We start from the raw sequence: 14781 nt of genomic DNA on the forward strand, positions 1-14781 counted from the left end.
CTACTTCTGATGTAGTTAACTAGTTAGTGTTCTGACCTTAATATGTGTGCCTATTCAAGTTGCAAAAGAAAGTATAAACACCATACATAAACCGATATAAAATGATTCAAAAAGAACTTTAATTAATGACAACCAAGTAACAAAGTATCAGGCAGTGAGAGTTCTATCACAGGAACAATTGTAAATATAACATCAGTGGGAAACTGTTCTTTCAGACCTTAAAAAGAAAAGAACATGCTTATTAGAAATTTCCTCTATATGTAAATCAATTCTAAAAAAACATTGAAAATATGACATTTTCCTGCAACTTTCTTTTGGATAAAAACAATTACACTGACATCTATCATAAGAATTATAATAAATTCTAAAAAAAAAAAAGAAAAAGAAAAGAAAAAAAAATTCAAAATTAACAAAGAAAAATTATTGTATGTCTACTATTTTTGCACAACCTTAATTCTAAAATATCTTACATAAATTTGAAAATTATAAGTACTAAATTGTGTTCATAAGTCTAAGAAATATTCAGACAATATGATAAGGTACCTGTAACCAATAAAAGGTTGCTATCAAAATTGTATTTTTCCTTTATATTAACCAAGTTTTATATCTTAATAAATTTCCACTCACCCAAATTAAGGGTTATGTCAAATACTTTCAATAAGTGTGCATATGTGTGATTTTAATACTTATTCAGGCTACCAATGTCAGATGTATACTTCTTGTCATAGAGAAATCAAACAGTTAGCAATCCACAAGTCAAAGGTTATATTTGTAAAGATTACTGTCATGAGGACTCTAAAAATTCATTGACTGAATAAGACACATTCTTCAAAGCATAGTATTTTAACAATTATAAAAGGAAACAAATATACTGATACCTTTTATAAGGTCATCATACGATGAAAACTGAGAAATAGGGTAAAATATCTGTAGAGTGGGTAATGTTTTCCAATCAACACCAGACTTGTCTACTACTTCTTTGTAACAACCACAAAAACATCTTATTATTGATTCTCCATCTTTTGGTTTATCTACAGATGTATCTGAAAAGAAAAAAAAATATAGGTGAAGAATATGTGAAGTACCAAACTAAAGCATGGACTATATTAATTCCTGGTTTTGGCAGTTTACTTATACTTATAAACTACAAGATTTTGCTGAAAATTGTACTTAACCTGTATTTCATGTTCCTAAACAACTGTACAAAGTTTTTAAAAAATTATTGATTCGTTCTCACGTTATCATCTGGTAACCATCTGTTACCGTAGCTGAACAGACAGAAAGACACACAACTTTTCAGAGGGAATCACATAATACCTCACCCCTTCACGTGAGGAGGTATAAAAATTATTGTAGCTCAAGGAGTAATTTTATAAATTTTCTATATATTTTTTTATTTATAAATATAAAATTTTATACCACACTTTTCTGTTTTATTGTATTCTCAGCAAGTTTCCATTTAAACTCTAGACAAGTATAAATACAAAGTTTCTTCATTTTTGCAAAATAACTCCATTGCATTACTTGCAATAATAAAAAAAAAAGTTGCAAAAGAGTATAAGTATAGTATTATAATTGAATTCCTATTTAGTTGGGTATTCAAAATAGAAAAAAAAACTATTTCAATGTTTTTGCATTTATTGTTAAAAATTTGAACTCATAAAGAAGTATTTGAAATTTTAATAACCTTTAAACTTGACTTAAAATTATATGATAATGTATTTTTGAATACAACATGGAAACAAACAATTTAACTATTACATATCTTACCAACTGTAATGATGCAGGACAATGAAGAATTAGATACTTGATAATGTGCAACAGCCTCATAAATATCACATCTACGAATAACAGAATCAACTGAAAAAATGAACCACATTCTTTTTAGTATTGAGGGTAAGATAGAAAAAATATCAAGATGTAAGAACAAAACCTGCTGATAAACAGAAAAAAAATGGAAATACCCAGTAATCCTGATATCATACTCCCAAGATATCATGCCAGCTTTATAAATAATCATCACTTGGATCACTTAGCTTATCAAGTTTCCAGTGATACTTTCTACCTCAACTTTAAAACTGTAGCTTTGAGTTTTCTTATTGTCTGTCCTTCTCAAGAAGTTATAAGTTATTCTCAAATATGTTTTCTTTTATTCATAGTATACAGTATTGTGCTTTATCCTTGTTTTTAGCTTAGTTTTTTCATCTTAATACATGTATATCAGCTTAAGATAATGTTCTAATAATGTTTCCTAAGATTTCATATCTATCTATGGTCTTCAATGTACATACCTTTTTTCTCATCGTCTGTAGTATCAGCATAAACTTGCCATTCTATCTTAGCATTCCGAGGAAGTTTTGGAACGATCACAAATTCTAGTAGGCTTGATTTTGTCGAAAACCAAGATGATACCTCACTGTATGATTCATTATATTTTTTACCCTGTTTGAATATAAAATATGAATTATTCAAAACTTTTCAAAGTAGGTTAACCACTTTTTACAATAAAAATATCATTTTAATGACCAAAGGAGTCACATTTAACAGAGAAAGATAAGACCAAGAAAAGAAGATAATATTACAGTTTGCTTTTGGAATTGACGATTTTTTTTTTATAAAGTTCTATTTTTCACATTAAAACATTGGAAAGTACATGTACTTAGAAAGAAATATAGTTCAATAAATAATCAAGCAAATTTTGGTATTAAACTATTAATGCACATGAATATGATGCATATTTTTCACATTTTTTTGGGCGCCCTTTTGTAAATCTCTGAATCCACCATTGCATACAAGCCTGAAAGAGCCACTGATTTACCTTATTCACTACCTTTATAAGTTATTTTCAAATAATGTCATATGATGTTATCTGATAATAGATTTGATAGACTATGGCATAGAGCAACTTATTTTGCCTCCCTGTCAAATAACTATGATTTACTGGTACAGGGCTTGTAAGTCTTGTTCCCAATTTTGTTTTGAGTAAGAATTTCTAAAGCATTAAGTAGCTGTCTTTGTAAGAATCATGCAAAATCTGAAAAATGTGATGCACCCCAAAAAAAAGGCTACATATTTTTATTTTTGTAATTAAGTTGTTTTATTGATCTATACAGTAAAATTAGTATTTATTCATTCAAATCTGCCTGCTCTTAGGAGATAATCAACATTAAAAATCTAATAGATTCTATTGTGTTTGAAAGGCATTTGCATAGTTATCTATCTTAATTTTGAAATCTACAGTGCATTCTATATAATTTTTATCTCTTAAGAACATGGGTTACATGAAAAACAGAATGTTAATTTCTGTTTACTATGGCAATTTAAACAATATATCAAAAATAAAAATATATAGGCTTTTTTACCCATGAATTACATTTTGCATGATTCTTAGCTGGAGTGCTACTTAAAAACCAAAGACTGATTTGTACTTAGTTTGCTACTTCTAGAGACATCACTATGATGCATAGATATAAGATTTTTTTTAAAGAATTTGTGTTAAAAACAAACTTTTATAAAAGTGTACAAATAGTTAAACCTTTAATTTATATCATGGTATTTATGCATACAATGTTTTTGTTTACTTTACTTTATAATCAATCACATCCTAAAATTGATTTTTAAAGGGGGGATCTAGGATCATTTTAAGGAAAGAAATAAATGTTTCAAATTCTGGGGAAAAAGTTATTTCAGTCATCCATTGAAAAGAATAATAATACAGATTTTTATATTTCCCCATTGCTTAACAAGGGAGATTTTCAAATAAAAGTATTGAGAGAAAAAATGCACTTGCACAAACAAAAAAAAATAATCATTCTTATCTGACATCGAATCCTAGGCCCCCTCAGGATAAAAATGGTCAATGCCTTAAGGAACAATTCTCTTGAATTCACATGGTCACCTGACATATAGCCTTAAAACACTGTACAACAAATCACATTAAACCTACCTTATTATACCTAAACCATTCTTCTTTAGCAATAGCTACATAATCTCTCTTGGTGACATAACATATAACCAAGGAAATGTTTTGTAATGATGCATTGCCAGGCATAGCTAATAAAATTCTTTCAACATGTCTGATAGACAGTCTGGCCTCTGCCCTGATCCCACTATTTATTATCTGTAAAGTAGCTGGTATCATTGCTATCTGTCCTGCTACATAGAGTCTCTTGTTTTTCACCTGTAAAATTTTTGTTTTGAGGTCAATTTTATGAAACTGAAAATAAAAAAGTTTCTTTAGGAGGGCCATTGATAAACACCATGGATCCAAGACTATTCCATTTTATTGTATAGATTTTACCTAATGTTCCTAGTGTAATAAATTTCTATAATTCACACCGTGAAATTAATTCGGTAATTTCACTCTCACAAATTCTCCCACAAAAATGTCACAATTTTGATATCAATTAGATTTGTAGCAAGTCTAGATATCAATCTGCCAATCACAGAATTTAAAATTCAAATTGAAAATATTGATCAATTATGAAGAAAATCTATATAATAAATAGGATAATCAATTGGTTATTCACTCTTTCAAAATAATTATTCTATTATTACTCTTAAAGAAGCATAAATAAAACATGACCACGAAGAAGCTTTATAAACATGTACTGAGTAGTTTCCATTGACAAACTTCCCATACTTTATAAACATGTACTGAGTAGTTTCTATTGACAAACTTCCCATGCATTATAAACATGTACTGAGTAGTTTCCATTGACAAACTTCCCATGCATTATAAACATGTACTGAGTAGTTTCCATTGACAAACTTCCCATGCATTATAAACATGTACTGAGTGGTTTCCACTGACATACTTCCCATACTTTATATGCAGAAAATATAAACACTTACATTGTTATTAATTTTATACAAATCCCTAATCTTTAATTCAAAATGGAGTTTTTTGTATGCACAACATCTACACTATACCACTTTATTTTCTATCAAATGTTAAGGAATTTGCTATTTGGTTTGAGATGTGAGTTTTGCAGATCAACAAATGAATGAGCAAGTCTTACTTTTACACACTGACTATATGGTCCAATATTTGCAGCAGCCCAGTGAGAGATACTCTGTACATGCATGGTAGTTCTGTCATCACCATGGTAACCATAACAGTCAAGCTGTAGAGCAATATTTTCTGGCAATGGGACCTGCACACACACTCTTAAAAACACATTAAAATATACCAAACTAATAACCTGAGAATAGTTAAGCGTTTTTCTTTGTTTATTTTGGTTTACTGTTATTCTACAGCTAACTCACTGGAATAGCCATTAGATTTTAGGAAGAACCACCTAACTTTTAAAGAAAAACTGCCAAAGATGATTACAAATACATACAATTCAAGTGCATCTTCCTTTCAACTTCACAAGATGGGGGTTAAATTCACGCCTCAAGCTATGTCTTGTTGCAGCTGTCTTTAGACATGATATTTGAACATCATGTTTCAATGATTATAATAGCATTCAAATATATTACCGGTAATGGAAAAAAGAAACTGTGCACACCTTTAACCATTTCAAGACAGAAAATCTACTTTCTTTCAATATTTCAACAGGTTTATGCCTTATTCCCATTTTCTAGAACTCTAACAAATAGGCTTCTGGAACAGTGTTATGTTACTATAAGATTGAAGTCATCACTACAGAAGTTTTATGGTCGTCATCATGAACTCGTGGATCGTTATGGTGTATCCATCTGCACCATGAAAACTGATTTATTCAACGGGTCATAGTTTTCCTTTCCTCATTTGTCTACCCGGACTTGACTTTTTATAAGCAAATCGGCAGGTGTTTCAAGAAAAACAGAGGACACTTACCCTACCGCTGCACCAGGTCCATGCTCCCAGTTTTTAGTGGAGTCCAAGTTGCTCATTTGCTTTTGTTACTTTGTATGTATGATTTTAGTTACTTTATGTTCTTTGTTGTGTATGTCTGTTTTCCATGTCTGGTCTTTGTCCCTGGATTACATTCTTTTGATTACCGCAATAACCTTGGTTCCCTTGATTACCCCTTCTAAACATCCATATTCAAGTTTTCATGACTAGGAAGCGGAAAAAAAATTTCTTTACAAAAAAGATAGGTGGTGTGAAAATGAAGTCACAAATCTGATCTTGAAAAAAAGAGTACATTTAAAATATTAGATTATGATTATGATTCCTAATGAAAACATTTGAAAAAATATGTAAAATCAAATATGGTACCTTGAAGGTGGGTTTAGCCCAAAGTAAGTTTTGTAAACAGAGTTTATCGCAACAAAATCTTTCAGGTCTCTGACATAGAGATGTATCATACATAGGTTACGTAAGCTCCAGTTACCATGGATACCATTTATAGAATCTGAAAGAAAAACAGGTATGTGATTCAATGCTTTATGTGTTACATTTAAGCAGCAAGTTTCATCAAAACTGAACTAAATTCTAAGCCCAACATAGCTTCATATGACTACAAATGACAGTAAGATTTGTAGATATAAATTACTGAAAAGAAGTCTATAAAGTTCCATCAACACTAAAACAATTGGTAATTGAAAACAAAATTTTGCAAAAAAATGTAAAGAGTGGACTCTAAATAGCAAAATACCAGTAAAAAAATGTATCCTGTCCTATTGGCTTACAGAGATCTGCGTAAGCTTGGTAGGAATTTTATTCCCTAAAAATATAAACTTTTAAAAAAATTGCTACATGTAGTTAGTACCCATATGAAATACGCCCCTGGTAAAAATTTTAGGAAGTTGCAATATATACAGCAAATAAAACCCAAAAATATACTTTAAAGTTCACTACACCACATTAGATTGTTGATACATTTTGCATAACAGTGATAAATTTCTAAGTTTCAACATACCTTTAAGTTTATCCATAGCCATTTTAGTTAAATCTTCTGTAGAATGATTAGAGTCTAGTTCTATAGTTATACCAGTTATCCATAATTCATTTTTTGTATACTTTGCTTTGATTTCTACAGGACCTAGAGAATATATATGTATTACGATATGTCAATTCAGCAATCTGTCAATTGATTGGTGTTTCATGCCAAAGCAGCAATATTTCAGCTATATCCAAGCGACGAACATGAAATTGATGACAATAGGCATAGGCAATACAATAATTACACTACCTGGTACATGTTCTCTTAATTTTCTTATAAGACCCTAAAGCACATTTCATTCATTTTTTTCCAGTCATTTCTATTCATTTTATCACTGTACTTAAGGAAAATGTCTTTAGTAGTTTTTTCTAATACTTGTGATAGGGGAGTTTATCCAATGAATTCAACTCTGTCTTCATAAATAATGTGGTGCCATCGCAGTGTACTCACAAAATACATCATGACCAATCATGAGTGTCATGCACATTATTTAGCAATTCTAGAATTCCGTACAATTTCTGAATTGGTCCATTCCAATTAATTGTTCAAACAGGGATATTTTGTAATTTTGCATATAGGGAGTAATTGAAGAATTTAAAATGCAAAAAATATGTCTTGATACTATAATTTACGACACTTGAAGTTACCTGCACATTTACAGACAGGTACTTGGAAATGTTCCGATGTATTTTCCTTTAAATCAGAAATTTCCTCTTCACAGAAGAGCTCCTTATGAATATCACTACTTCTTTTTAATGGATATTGAGACAATTTTTCTAACAATGATTTAGTAGAGCCCTGAAAAAATAAATCAGTAAAGTTGATCTTTTATTTCAATTATCAACATAATTAATACAAAGTAAACAAGGGCCATAAAACATTTATATTTTTTTTGTCTATGCATGCAACAGCATATAATAATCAAAGATCTGATTGAATACCTAAAAAAGAAGGAGAAGAAGAACTCCTGAAAAGTAAGTGAAATATGCACTGCAAATTAACAAATGGTAGACCTACCAATATATTTTAAGGTCCATATTATTGTGTTGAAGTTATAAACACCTGTACATTAAAATTTCACAATTCTACTTCTTTTGGTTGTAGAAATATACAATACATTTTCTCTAATTTGTATAAAAATCAGGACAATTCAATTAATGTGTAGACTCCACTTACTTCTGTTTTATTTTCTAAGTGGGCTGACTTTAGATTCAGATAACCAACAGGGGCAAAATCATCATCAGAATGTAGTACTTCTTCTACAGAATCCCTAGAAATCAAAAGTTAATACCTACAGTTATTCATTTCATAACTGTCCTAAAAGTCCAAAATAACCTTACACACAATAAAAAAAATTAAACAGAATATTTCATACTTTAAAACATCTAAATAATATCAGATTCATTAAAATACTGTCAGAACTACAACTTATAAATTATAGGCAGTTTTCCTTGTACTGTTTAGACCTTAAAAAAGTGAATTCTGTAGGCAATATTCAGGTCCATTTAATCATATACATGTATTGAATTAAAACAATTAAATAACAAAAGTCTGTGGATAAAGTAATGTTCAAAAGACAATATGATCAAAGAACACAGGGCCACCTAGGTGTTAATGATAACAAGAAAAAACTCACGCTTTAAATCAAAGCTTGATTTATTCAATACAAAGTACCTGTTCTGACACAGTTATTGTAAAAGTAAATGGTCTACCAAAATTGAAACTTTTCACTTTAGTGAAATGATCCTTAAATTGCACCTCTCTAAAACCCTTACTACAGGTTGAATGTTAGATACTTACAGGACAATTGATTTATTAAACAGAGGACAATCTGTTGTAAATGTTTCATATTCTCCACCTTCTCCACACACATTCAACTCAAACTCCCTATTCTAAAAAGATATGAAACTTCTTTACTTACACAACAGTTGGTACAAGTTGTGAGTCTTATATATTGGCATTGTTTCATTCAAGGTTGATTGTGGTCATAACAACAAAGCTTGTTTGAAATTACGAGATATTGATTAATATAATTGTATATTCATCTAAGCTGTTTCTAGTTTATTTGGAATGGTCACATGTCTGATGTTGAATCTAGGATATAGGAGCAATATGTATTAACCAATGCATGTAAAAAATAATGATAAATGAAACTTCCTACAAAGTTTTTTTTCTATTCCAGATTACCAATATACAGTAATAACAAAAGTTAAGACAGGTGATTAATCCTGTTTTTTTGTTTCAAACAACTTCCATTGTTCCATGCCAAAGCACAAAAAGAAGTTATCTTTCAGTATGAGCCAGATCCATACCATCTGTTTCAGCTGAGGGTATAGTTCTTTAATAGTCTTCCCAAGATGTTTCTTTGGTGTGAGTCCTTGAATATAAAAAAATAATAACAAAAAGAGACAGTTACAATCAATAACTCAGATACCATATCATTTTACAGTTGAAGTGCTAAGAATCTACTGAAAATCAGTTTTATAGAGTATCAATTATCACAGTTTTTCTTATTAAACTGGTCAGTTGACTGTTTCAAATTTCTAAATTAAATGTTTAGATTTAAATGGTCAAATGAAGAATCCCTACAAATTAAAATCAAAATTCAGGGTTTAAAATTAAATGAAAAACTAAACCATGAAAATCTATAAACAAAAGAAAAGTATTCACCGTTTAAATATAAATAAAATCCTCTTTTGGGTGCAGCTTGATACAACAACAGAAATCAAATACTGAATAGTTGAGCAAGTATGGAAACTACATTGAAGCTTCCTTCAGATAGACTGTAATCAAATATTTGGGACAGCAGAGTTTTCTATCACAGAATAAATGTGGTCAAATAAATTTAAAATTTGAAAATGGACATTTAATTATTTACTATGGTCCAAAAACTTCTTAATACATGCTTTGATTCAGCATATCAAGGGCCACCAAGGATTTATTGTTCTTGAAATCAAAGTTATTTTTCTTACCCTTTAGACCTTGATTTTGGACTAACTTAAAGACAAACCCCATACAACACTAACACTTTAACAATATATGACCAGAAACGTTTTGATATTGTATAAAAAATCTGCATAGTTTAACATATTAAAAACATCATTGAATAATCTTTAGTAAATTAGCTTCAACTCCATCACAAATTTGTATTCTAGTTTTTTATAGGTACCATAAGATGCCACTTTGATTAATACAGCTGATATTCCACAATCTATCATCTCCTTCAGTAATTCTGACTGGTCTCTCCGCCATAGGTAAGCAAGAGAAGTGAGCCCTAATCTATGACAACTGAAATATAAATTCAATCTTACAAAATAAAATTTCAAATTTAAGTCAATGAATAATATAAGTACAATCACAGTTTCTCTTTCAGGTGGTAGTTATAAAAAAATTCTCCAGTCAATATAGTTAACTATGAATTTTCAACATGAAGGCCTTGTGGGGGAGACGGGTATGTATAAATTGAAATTTGACCATCATGAGTCCAGAAACAAATTAAAATAAAGACATTACTAGGGAAAAACCATAAACTGCACAAGAAAAGTGTAAAACACTGTAAAATGTCAGAAACCAATGGTGGAACTTTAATAATGCCTATAACTCTCCCCACATAATTCGCCCATGATTCGTTCATAGGGTCTTTACATAGAAATTAAAACATTATATTTAAAAGCAGTTTTTGGAATGACACGAGTTGTCCTTATTGTATGACTTATGATATACAAGCCCACATGGGAAGAATAGGGACTGATTTTACATATGATGGGGACATAAATTTTTGTAGGTTTAATCTGGTCTGAAGATGGCAAGTTAGTTAACTGCTAGTAGTCCTTAGTTTGTACATTTGTGTAATTTATATTCAGTTTCTTTATTTACATTGTAACAAGGGACTCATACCTTTTTGAACTGATTTTTAGGTGTGTTAAATTGTGTAATATTTTCCACAGTGGCCAGATTTTAAAGGGGGAGGGTTGTGATCATGCCAAAGTTATTAACCTCGCAGCATTTTTTGCTGTTGTCCCAAGTCAGGAATTTCTGGCCTCTGTATGTCATGTTTCGCTTTCACGTTATGTTTAATATTTTTATGTTACTCCAGTATATAGGGCAACTCTTTCACTGTACCTGTGTATAATGATGTTTTGGGGCCAGATGCAGCCTGCCCTTTGGTGTGAGTGTTTCCTCATCATTCATTGAAGACCAATGGATGGAATATGGCTGACATTGTCATTGTTGTCTCTTTGACATATTCACCATACCTATTCTCATTATATAAGTCGGTCAGTTTTAGAAGTTCAGTTCTCATAGCCTATTTTGTTCTAAGACAAAATTTTACATGGGTCTCAATTTCAATACTTCAAAGAGTAAAAGAAAACCATTTAAAAAGACGTACACATTTTCAACCCGAACTCTCTGATAGTCTGATAGAATTGCACCTGCAGAAACAGCTTCAATCTGTAGCTCATCCTGAAACAAAATGCAAAGCTTAATTTGGTTTGTTTTTTCACAGGCCACATATTTCAGTCATAGAAAAAAATCATTATGAGAATTATACAGAAACAAAACAAAAATTGTCTCTACAGAAAAATTCTAAGGGGAACTTACTGTTATTTTTCTAAAGGAGTACATTTTTTTTGTACCAGTCATCTTATATACAAACAATTTCATTATTTTGGTACATATGCAATCACTGTACATACTTTTATCTTTTTCAACAATGTATATAAATCCTCAACTTCATCACCAGGGGTGGGACTGTAGTCCATCCCTACAAGAGAAGATGATCCTTCTATAGTGTGTCTATACAGAGGTAATTCCATAGCCTCAGCATACAGATCTATTGCATGATGGCCAACTGTTTGGTACATGTAACTGTCTAGTTCATCTGAAAAGAATAAAAACTATTATGACATAAAGTCGTTTACTATCCGTACTACATGTATAAGAAAATATCAACTAATAGTAACAATCATTTTTAGTGTTTGATATCACCCAACTAATTTGGATGAAATCTTTTTTCTCAATCCTATCTACAGTGAAAAAGATGTCATAAGTATTCCTGAGTAATTTCGTTACACTTGTGTTTCACAGAGCTTGGCATTGGGGATTTCAATCATTAGTTTGTAAGGTTTTATAGGAATTTTATGCTTCCCTAAAAATATGAATTTGACAATTCCAAACAAACAAGACACTTGATACCCTATGAACCTAAAAGTTCCACAGTACCAAGATTAATGTTAAATATAAATACAGTATGTATGCTATACACTTGTTCAAAGGAGTAACCTCTCATCATCAATATTAAAACTAAATACATTGTACACAAAAGATTCAGATCCAAAAGCATCATTAGTCCACAAGAAGCACTCATTGTTGAACAAATTAGAATATGGTAGGAAGCCAAATCAAGCACTAAGATCATCTTCCAATTGTACCATTCAAGCTATGAAGCCTTAGTTTCTTTTTATAGGTATTGAATCCGATGATACAGTAAATTTACATCCCACATGAGCATTGAAGAAAATTATAAAATCATAAGAAAATGAAATGCATTAAACTTAACAGATTTTATTAACTTAAAACACAATGTTGTTATTCTCCAGATTTACCTTAATCTTTAGGTTTAAGGTTAGCTAAGTCTACAATTTACCTTTAATTTTAGGTTTAAGATTAGCCAAGGCTACTATTTACCTTTATCTTTAGGTTTAAGGATAGCCAAGGCTACTATTTACCTTTATCTTTAGGTTTACGATTAGCCAAGGCTACTATTTACCTTTATCTTTAGGTTTAAGGATAGCCAAGGCTACTATTTACCTTTAACTTTAGGTTTAAGGACAGCCAAGACTACTACTTACCTTTATCTTTAGGTTTACGATTAACCAAGGCTACTATTTACTTTTATCTTTAGGTTTAAGGTTAATTTAGACTATTATTTACCTTTATCTTTAGGTTTAAGGTTAATTTAGACTATTATTTACCTTTATCTTTAGGTTTAAGGTTAGCTAAGGCTACTATTTCATGCCCTTCACTTATACACTGCATCATATTATAACAGCTGTCCTTTCCACCACTGACTAAAGCCACTACTTTCATTGTCTTGGTGGTTTGATTCTCAGTATCCAATACCTACAAGTGTTTCAACCTGTAACAACAAAAGAGTTAAGAACAATAAGCTTGAATTATGTATTAAGTTCTCCAAGGTATAGACAAGCAACACCGGGTGAAAAGACATCTAAAATTAAAGATTATGTCATAATATATTCTAACTTTGGATGAAGTTTTGGCACATACAATGCCATTTTTAAATTCTCTTCTATTCATAAATATGTTACAAATAGTAACTTGTCAGCCTTATAATTGTTCAATACTTCCTTTTCCAACATAACATGCTAATATCATTGGCCTTGTAAGTACTAACCATCAGTGTCAAGGGAAAGATTTTCATGCTGGACAAAACCTAAGTAGTTGGAATTCTGCCCCTTCTAAGATTGACCCAAAGTAAGAAAATAGCTTCCAAGATTTACAACAATACATGTAGTTAATTGTCAAACTAATTAAGAGCTAAAAGACTTTTTTGTTTAAATGTGCATTCAAAATCCCTTATTCCAACTAAAGCTTTTGGATATCTAGTTAAATAATTGTATTCCACTAAGTAAATGCTTCGATTCGAAATAATTTTACACCCTAAAGGTGCACCTGGTCCACGCTTCCAGTTTTTAATAAGTCCAAGTAGCTCATTCACTTTTGTTGCTTTGTACTTATAATTTTGGGGTATTTTATGTATTTTGTTGTGTGTGTCTGTTTTCCCTGTCTGGTCTTTGTCCCTGGATTTCATTCTTTTGATTTCTGTTAGAATCATGGTTCCTTTAATTACTCTTTAATACATAGAGGGCTAACTTTACACCCTTTGATTTACATGTAGGTGTTAATGCACTGCTTTATGAAACACCTGCTATAATTTTAATCTATATAAAAGGCTGTGGGGTGTAAAAGGACTATTGCACAGGTCTCTGAAAAACTATTTGTAGGGTTCTGGGTCAATGTAGCTAGGCATTATCATTATTTTTTTTTTGCTAGCTATAATGGCTTCTACTTTGAACAATATATAGAACCCTTAATATAATTTTTCAGGGAATGAATTGTGCTAGTCCAAATAATTGTGCCATCAGGGAGGCTATTTGATTGGACGCCTCCATGCAGTTAATGAGGCATACACATCAGGTTTTAAAAATGGCAGTGGTTGCTCGTCCACGCAATTGTCATTCGTGGATAGGGAGCCTCTACAGGCTAATCATCCACACATCCGGTTTGTGTCAAAAACATACAGAATCATGATAGGGACAAGGAGCTACTGCCTTTAAAAATGCCACAGCGAATGTCATTATTACCTGGACAATAGAACTGACCACTGCGCCAACTTTTTTTTTACAATAATCCTTATCATTCTTCGAGAAAAAAAGATCATTCATATAATGCTAATCAAGTGAAAGTGCAAGATGTAAATACTGCATAATGTTAAAATATGATCATAGAAAGCAATTTTAACTTTATCCTGTTACTTATTTCCTTTGTTTTCTTCCTTTTATACTCTTTTTTACAGTACTGATATTGGAGTGACAAGTTCGGTTTTGTCGCAATTAATTATTTACATTGTACACATCATGTTTACAAAATACTTGTAGTTGTAATTAATTATGTAAAAAGGACCCTGTAAATTAATTGGTGTAACTTATGTCCGATCCAATTGCCTGCACATTAAGCAATAAAATGTGCTTAAACTAACTGTTAAATATTGCAATCTTGAGCACCTTTAGCTAATAATTTCTTCATTTCGCAAAAAAAAAAAAAAAAAAAAAAAAAACATAAACAAACCACACGTGTTTCCTTACCGGAAGTTTACTCCACGTCT

At 30.8% G+C, this 14781-nt stretch overlaps 1 protein-coding gene across 5 annotated transcripts; it reads right to left on the bottom strand.

The window, feature by feature from the left end:
• Window positions 1–97: 97 nt before the first annotated feature.
• LOC148625248 (uncharacterized) lies at window positions 98–14780 on the bottom strand. Of its 5 annotated transcripts, none has more exons than XM_088568661.1 (17): window positions 14762–14780; window positions 12851–13014; window positions 11573–11757; window positions 11266–11339; window positions 10045–10163; window positions 9188–9252; window positions 8676–8767; window positions 8052–8145; window positions 7523–7673; window positions 6852–6974; window positions 6209–6344; window positions 5022–5169; window positions 3947–4180; window positions 2292–2442; window positions 1771–1860; window positions 879–1043; window positions 98–217 (listed from the first exon to the last, which is right to left on the bottom strand). In XM_088568661.1, exons 2-17 carry the CDS (start codon window positions 12963–12965, stop codon window positions 123–125), a joined length of 2037 nt encoding a protein of 678 aa, XP_088424787.1. In that variant the 5' UTR covers window positions 12966–13014; window positions 14762–14780; the 3' UTR covers window positions 98–122. The 5 variants fall into 5 exon arrangements, with proteins under 5 accessions (XP_088424787.1, XP_088424784.1, XP_088424786.1 ...); XM_088568658.1 differs by lacking the exon at window positions 14762–14780 and adding an exon at window positions 14656–14757; XM_088568660.1 differs by lacking the exon at window positions 14762–14780 and adding an exon at window positions 14681–14729.
• Between the last annotated feature and the right edge of the window lies 1 nt (window position 14781).

Source organism: Perna viridis, chromosome 2, assembly GCF_037379345.1.
Source record: "Perna viridis isolate PV_CMFRI_1.1 ecotype Kerala chromosome 2, ASM3737934v1, whole genome shotgun sequence".
Classification (NCBI taxonomy): Eukaryota; Metazoa; Mollusca; class Bivalvia; order Mytilida; family Mytilidae; genus Perna; species Perna viridis.